The sequence below is a fragment of the Mesoplodon mirus genome (genome assembly GCF_964341445.2).
Source record: "Mesoplodon mirus genome assembly, chromosome: 9".
NCBI classification, from domain to species: domain Eukaryota; kingdom Metazoa; phylum Chordata; class Mammalia; order Artiodactyla; family Ziphiidae; genus Mesoplodon; species Mesoplodon mirus.
The window spans coordinates 41,879,985-41,887,766 of record NC_138985.1 but is presented as its reverse complement, the minus strand read 5'-3'; the positions used below and the strand labels follow the sequence as shown (position 1 = coordinate 41,887,766).

Sequence of the window (7,782 nt, the reverse complement as noted above, 5' to 3'; positions counted from 1 at the left end):
CTAGGCAGGAGACGATGTGGATCTGAACCAAGGCAGAGGTTGACCCAGACTCTGGGTTTTGCTCCTCTCTCTTCTCAAGCTAAATTCCATCATCAATCATGCCAGCACTAATTCTGCTATACCTTTTCAAAGTCTTTATACTATACGTATCTATTGACTCAGTAATTTCACATCTTGGAATTTAACTGAGAGAAGTCTTCAAAGATAGATGTATAAAAATAAAATATTACTATAAAAATTTACAACTTTTCCTTTCGGCGGCGCGTGGCGGCAAGATGGCGGTGCAGATATCCAAGAAGAGGAAGGTTGTTGCTGATGGCATATTCAAAGCTGAACTGAATGAGTTTCTCACTCGGGAGCTGGCTGAAGATGGGTACTCTGGAGTTGAGGTCCGAGTTACACCAACCAGGACAGAAATCATTATCTTGGCCACCAGGACACAGAATGTTCTTGGTGAGAAGGGCCAGCGCATCCGGGAATTGACTGCTGTGTTTCAGAAGAGATTTGGTTTCCCTGAGGGCAGTGTAGAGCTTTATGCTGAAAAGGTGGCCACGAGAGGTCTGTGTGCCATTGCCCAGGCAGAGTCTCTGCGTTACAAACTCCTAGAGGCCTTGCCGTGCGGAGGGCCTGCTATGGTGTGCTGCGGTTCATCATGGAGAGTGGGGCCAAAGGCTGCGAGGTCGTGGTGTCGGGGAAACTCCGAGGACAGAGGGCTAAATCCATGAAGTTTGTGGATGGCCTGATGATCCACAGTGGGGACCCTGTTAACTACTATGTTGATACGGCTGTGCGCCACATGCTGCTCAGACAGGGTGTGCTGGGCATCAAGGTAAAGATCATGCTGCCTTGGGACCCAACTGGTAAGATTGGCCCTAAGAAGCCCCTGCCTGATCACGTGAGCATTGTGGAGCCCAAAGATGAAATACTGCCCACCACTCCCATCTCCGAACAGAAGGGTGGGAAGCCAGAGCCACCTGCCATGCCTCAGCCGGAACCCACAGCATAATAGGGTCTCCCTAGCCGCTGGATCTGGAGTCTGGATGTTGCCCTATAAAGACCTTTAATAAAATTTTTTTTAAGAAAAAAAAATGTACAAATAGCCTAATTATCCAATAATAGAAGATTAGTTAAGCAAATTTTTCTATAACATTCAGTGATATTTGAGGCAACCATGAAAATGATCATGAAACCAGATTTAACTATTTAACTATAATCCCTAAATAAAATACTGAGTTTATTTGTAAGGATTCTCAAACCACATTCTTCTCAGCTCCTGGTGTTTTTCTCTCTCATGACTTGATTCTCTATCCCCCTTAGAGCCTCACTGTCAAGGTATTAGTATAAGCCTGAAGACATCTGTTGCCATCTTAATTTTCCTACTGCAGTTTTACTGATAGGCTGCCTCACTTTGGGAGACTTTCTTTAGGTGTACAAAGCCACTGATCTCTTACTAGGCTTGGGGCAGGCTGGGTCTTTCCTTCCACTCGTTAATTAATGTACTGTAAAGGCAAGAGCTTTAATTTTGGCTCTGCAGCTGACCACACCAGACTTGTGGTTATGGCTTATGGCCTAGGGGAAGTGTTTTCTTACATATTTAATCAATCACTGACTTAAGGTGAAACACCAAAGCTAGGCTACAGTGCTCATTCATTTCCTCATTGGACAAAATCTCATTAAAGAGTATTCTGGGTGTGGCACTGCAGTGTGGTGAAATGGGGAGGAACCATACAGGTATTTATGACCTGGATCCTATTGTTTAGGAGTTTGGACTTTTGTTGCAAGGGATTCTGTAAGAGGATACATGAGAAGAATGTAAGGTGGGAAGATTAGCTAAGAAAACAACAACAGCAGCAACATGAATAAGAGTAAATAACATTTGTATAGAAAGTTTGAGAGTGTATAATTTGTATTTCACATACATTAGTGTGCTCTTCTAATGTGGGTGTCACCAAATCCACATGTATCTTAAGTGTTCAAGAGAGAAAGAAAGCACTTTGGCCTAGGGTGATCAGCCCAAGAAGAAGTATTAGGATTTGAATGAGAAGGGCGATAGGTAGCTAGAAAAGAAGACCACTCTGTTTGGTGGGAATGATATAAGAAGAAGCACAGGACAGGGAAGTACAAGTCGAGTTAGGACTAGAAATTGGACTGGGGCTCATAGTTTGGGAAGAGGAGTGGGTGAGGGTCAGGAAGTGGGAGACCGGGGGTGATGAAACATGGAAACGTAGCCGACTGTGGAGCTCCTGAATGCCAAGCTTAGGAATTTGTGAATAATGGAATATCATGTTAAGAGTAGCAGTTTTTTTTTTTTTTTTTAAAGAAGATGTTGGGGGTAGGAGTTTATTAATTAATTAATTTATTTTTGCTGTGTTGGGTCTTCGTTTCTGTGCGAGGGCTTTCTCTAGTTGCAGTGAGCGGGGGCCACTCTTCATCGCGGTGCGCAGGCCTCTCACCATCGTGGCCTCTCTTGTTGTGGAGCACAGGCTCCAGACGCGCAGGCTCAGTAGTTGTGGCTCACGGGCCTAGTTGCTCTGCAGCATGTGGGATCCTCCCAGCCCAGGGCTCGAACCCGTGTCCCCTGCATTAGCAGGCAGATTCTCAACCACTGCGCCACCAGTGAAGCCCCAAGAGTAGCAGTTTTAGAAGAATAATCTCACAAGTGAAGGCAAAAGGGACAAAAGTGGGATCTAGAATGGATATCAGATATGCAGCACTGAGATACTAAGCCCATGGATTATGATGGTGACTATTACAGTTGTCTATTCCTGGTTAACAAACCATTCAAAAAGTTAGTGGCTTAAAAACAACACTCTGTTATTTCTTCTGGTTTGTAGGCAGACTGGGCTCCACTGGGGGTTCTTTCTTGAGATTACTCAGGGACTTATAGGCAGATGTGGCCAGCGCTGCAGTCATCTAAAGGCTTGGCTGAGCTGGACATTCAGGATGGTTCGCTCTCCTGACTGAAATGCTGGCTGTCGTCGGGGAGCTGAGCTTGACTGGAGCACCTTCACATGCCTTGGGCTTCTCACAGAGTGGCAGCTGGACTCTGAGAGAGCTGCAAGGCTTCTTATGACCTGGGTTTGAGAGCCCCAGAATGGCATTTCTATTGAAGTCTGCCCAGATTCAAGGAGAGGGGAATAAGACCGCATCTCTCAATGAGAGAACTGTCAAAGAATTGTGGGCTATTTAATTTGTCACAGTAATTGTGAAGATGGAAAATAGGCACTTCCTGGAAGTACCTTGTTGGTCAGATGTAGTGGGGGGCATACATAGAGGGCTGGGCTAAGATCACTAAGAGATTTTTATGCCTGATTATCAGGGGAAAGAGCTCTCATATCACCTTCTCTTGCGTTAGCCCAGTGTCTACTCAATGTGCTATAAGTGCTGCTTATTTGCGTCTATCCACCTCTGTTCCCTAACAGCAAAGATTGGATTGGAATTGTTTCCCTTTTATCTCCAGCGCCCCATTCAAATCTTGTTATAAAATGGGCGTTCAAAAAATATTAGTTAAACAAATGGATAAATGAGTCACTACCAGGAATACATAGGGCAAAGGGAACAGCTGATTTGGAGAGAAAAGATATTATTTGATGTTAGATATATTAAAGTTTAAGAGGCCAGGGATATCTGAAAATTGCCAGCTATTGCTGAAATATGAGACTGGGGTTCAGAGAGATCCAAGGAATGACACAGATTTGTGCCCCTGTACAAAGCTGATCATTGTCAGGCTATGTGAGTTCTCCAAGGGAGAGATGTAGAAAAGAAGAAAAGGTTAAAGAGTTAGCCAAGAGCTTTTTATTCCATGAGTAGGAGGAAGAATAGGCAGTCAGAAAATGTGGTAAGGAGGCCTCATGAGTAAGATCGTAGTACCTGTGAAAAGCCAATATTTATCACCTTTGATTTGGAATCTTGGTAATTGATTCCTTTCCCCAAATACTCATACACTTTGATCTAGGAATACTGAGAAATTTTCTCAGAGGAATCACTCAAACAACCTAAAAGCTATATATGCAAAGAATTTCCTTACAAAATTACCTATAACAAAAGAGTCATATTTTCCAGAGAAGTCAAGAAAGTTAAAGAGTGAGAAAAGACAAGTGGAAATAGAACATTGGCAGATAAAAAGTCAAAACTTTTAAATTAATATTTTTATAAAAAATAGTATGGAACTTACTTCTTTCTGTACTGTCTTGTTGAAAACATTGGTTAATGTCACATTGTTAATACAGAAATTTACCTTTGCAAAACATGTCTCTCAACTCTACCCCTCAGTCCATGCCCCATATGCCTTGGATTTCAAGATTTCAAGGTAAAAAGGAAATCTAGATAGGTGAGTAGGAATCCCCAGATGCTTGTTCCTGCTTTTCCTCCTGATTTCATCAATTTAGCTTTGATGAACCTTAAGTCTCTTATCCATAAAATGATTAGAAGTGCTGGAAATTTCTTAAGTCTTTTCTAGCTTTAAAAGTCTTTAACTTTATGGTTCCGAAGTCAAAAGTTTGGAGTCTCCTGATATTTATATAGTTAGGGGAAGAGAAATTTCCCCAAAGTGTAGCTTTGGTAGAGCGATCAGTCATGACAGTTGGATTCAGGTTACTTCCTATGTGATGGTTACAAATAAAGAGTTGTTGATAATAAGCTTTAGGTCTTGTTTAGCACTAGGTGATAAAAACCACTTTTTGGTCTTGTGAGTTACTTTCCCCTTTGATACTGACCACACCTGGGCAGGTGGGGACCCTGTCCTCAAACAGCTGGCTCTGGGTCTTGATTTTCAGTAACCTAAGGCTAATGCTCATGGAGGGTTTTGACTCCCTGACCCAGCATTTCAAACCTCCAAGAAAGATGCTAGAGTGCTAAGAATGAGGTATAGAGGCACTCACCAAATAAAAATATAGAGTGATGAATAAATTATAAATAATAATAGAACATGAAGTATTACCAAAGAATATTTATTTCTCAGCCACATAAAACTTTCTAGAACTTGTTGGAGTATCTGGCCATTTTGGTAAAACCAGGATGTTACAAATAAGTTATCCTACAAAAAATAGGGGTCAGTGTGTTTGAATATCCACCATTTGCTACCCAAGTAACCTTAAAAGTCTTAGAAAGATGTGGCTCTGAGTCACTTTGGAAACAAATATACACAGATATATAGATATAAAGGCAAATATGTACTTTTGGAAAATGAACATATTCTAGATCACTATAGTAGTGTAGGGAAAATGGGGTGTCATGAATCAAATTTGCCCAGGACTCAATTTAATATGAAATCTAAGAGGGAAAAAATTGGTACATAGTTTAAATTTCATTTTAGTATAATTCTGTAATGATGATGATAATGATGGTATGAAATTAAGTACGTTACAAAAAATTTAGGAGACCTAGCATAGAGGCCTAGCATCTTGTTCCTTTGTTGTTATATTGACAGAAAATGATATGCGAGAGAATAAACTATTAAGGCGATTCAGTCTAATTCAATAAATTATATATTGGCACACTTAGGGCAAACTAGACCTTAGATTTTTTGAAACATTTGGAAAAGATGGACGCAATTTTAAAAGTTTGATTGAATTAACATAATTTAGTCAAAATTCAGCTTAATGAATAAAAACTATATAAATTAATATATTGTCCATAGAAATGTTTTAAAACTATAAAAATTGATTAAATGAAATGAAACTAATAGCATAAATATGAGCATAAGTAAGTCACACATGTAAAATACTGTCAGCCAGACATTGAATTGTTGTCATTGTGTGCTAGGTGTATGCTCAGTTCTGTATTCACTATATGATAGCGTTCAATTCCTGTAACAGTCCTTTGAAGTAGGAACTAATACCCCCATTTTCAGACAAAAAACTGAGTCTTCGAGACTTGCCTCTAACGAAACAGCTGAAGTTTTCATTTGAACTCCGTATCTGCCAGTTCCAAGGCTCATGATCTTAATCACCATGCCCTCGAAGAGAATGAAATAAACACCAGAAATTCATGGAGACAGAAACTCATAATAGTGAGCTGCTTTTATGTGTTCAGGGGAGTAGTTATCATAAAGTATAATTGAATCATCTTTCATAAAGAAATGAGTATAATCTAAAGAAAATCATGCACATAGTATGCCTCATTTGCTACGCAAAATAAGCTTTCACGGGTAGTGAATGAAGATGAATCCTCATGGTAGAGAGTTGTGCCTGGTAACAATTTCCAGATATAACACATTATATAAACATAGTATATAAACTGTAGTTTATATAACTGTAGAGCATAAAGAGTCCCTGTTTCCCATGTTTTGTTACTCAGTACTTGCAATTATAAATAGGTAATGTTAAAAGGTATATTTAGTGAAAAATGCAGGCTAGCAATCCAGTAGCTGCTATACCTTTCAGGCAAATGCATTTTTCTAAAGGACACGCAGGTTTTTTGAAGTGGCCCCATCTTCTCATATTGACACATTATTATTTGTAGTTACTTCATGTTTATAAATTATATTGCTTCTTGCCCCATACAAATTTGCACTGAATCTGAATTCTGTTTCCACTTCCACCCCTGCGACCCGGACTCCCTCCACCAGGCAATAGATAGAACGGGGAGAAGGGAGATAAGCAGCTTGCACCAAAGTTTCCTCTATATCTCCCTTATAATGTACACATCCCCAGAAAGAATGCTTAAAAGAGTATGGGAGAAGGAAAAAATATGCAGTTCCATCACGGCACCTCAAGAAGAGATACTGTAGTGATCTAGAATATGTTTATTTTCCATCTAGAATTCTAAAATTATCAAAAGGGCACCAACTTGTTTGGTTCCACAAATAAAATAACATGTAAAGAAGAAGAATGACGGACCAGAATTATGCCCCTTTTAAAAAATATGACTTGCATTGTCTTGTTGTCTTTTTCCAGGGTATCGTTCTGCCTCCTGACTTGGTGATGATCTGTCAAGAAATACAGATAGGAGGCTTTTTACATGGAGTGACTCTTTCCTAACGAGAGCCGCTCCTGTGGCTCTCAGCACCCTAGCATTGCAAACCACACTGCTTGTGACCATGGGCTCTGACCGTGACATAACCCACAGGCCTGCACATTTGCATGTCTCCTATTTCTACTTCTCACTAGCAATCAATTATAGGTTCCCCTCTAAGACCAGGTCAAAAGTTTCTCAATTACAGAAGACTGATTAATCTCTGGAGAGAAGCTCTCTCCTAGTTTGGAAGCCCCCGTCCTATAGGTACAGTGCTTTAAGCTTTACTGCTGAGTCTCCAAGGAAACCATTGCTATTTGTGACTCTGTTTGGAGCTCAAGAAGTAATTCTTACCTGCTTTAGCAAGACTGACAATGTCATGACAGCTTCAAGAGGCTATCGTTTCCACAATGAGAGATTCTGTAAATCGATTATTAATGAAGCACTGCCGTATTTTAAGTGACTGTTCTTTGAGGGAGCGTGTTTATATTTAATTATTGAAATGGGAACTGTGCAATGGCATAGCAGCACGAAAGTCAGCTATTATCCCCCCAAAACGGTTCAAAAATCAATCTTCATTCCAAAACCCATAATAAAAAAATAAAAAATAGCAATTTATTGAGAAAAACTAAAGGCATCCTGTGTCAGAAAAACTATCATTAGTTGTGCTAAAACTAATATGTACACATTTTTAAGGAGAGATGTGCGTAAATATGCAAAATAATTTTGAGTACTTAGATGAATGGAGAACCCACTGAATTGTCACTATCACTGGTATTATGACATTTGCCCTGCTTCTGCCTGTCACACCAACCATGGAGGCAGCTG

General features: G+C 40.1%; 1 protein-coding gene across 1 annotated transcript; it reads left to right on the top strand.

Annotated features, from left to right (window-relative positions):
• The first annotated feature begins 264 nt into the window (after positions 1–264).
• On the top strand, positions 265–1,021 carry LOC309810481 (small ribosomal subunit protein uS3-like). The gene is given in 2 exon segments (XM_082632508.1): positions 265–603; positions 606–1,021. Coding segments are annotated over 2 exon segments (729 nt in total). The 5' UTR covers positions 265–275; the 3' UTR covers positions 1,007–1,021.
• The last annotated feature ends 6,761 nt before the right edge of the window (positions 1,022–7,782 follow it).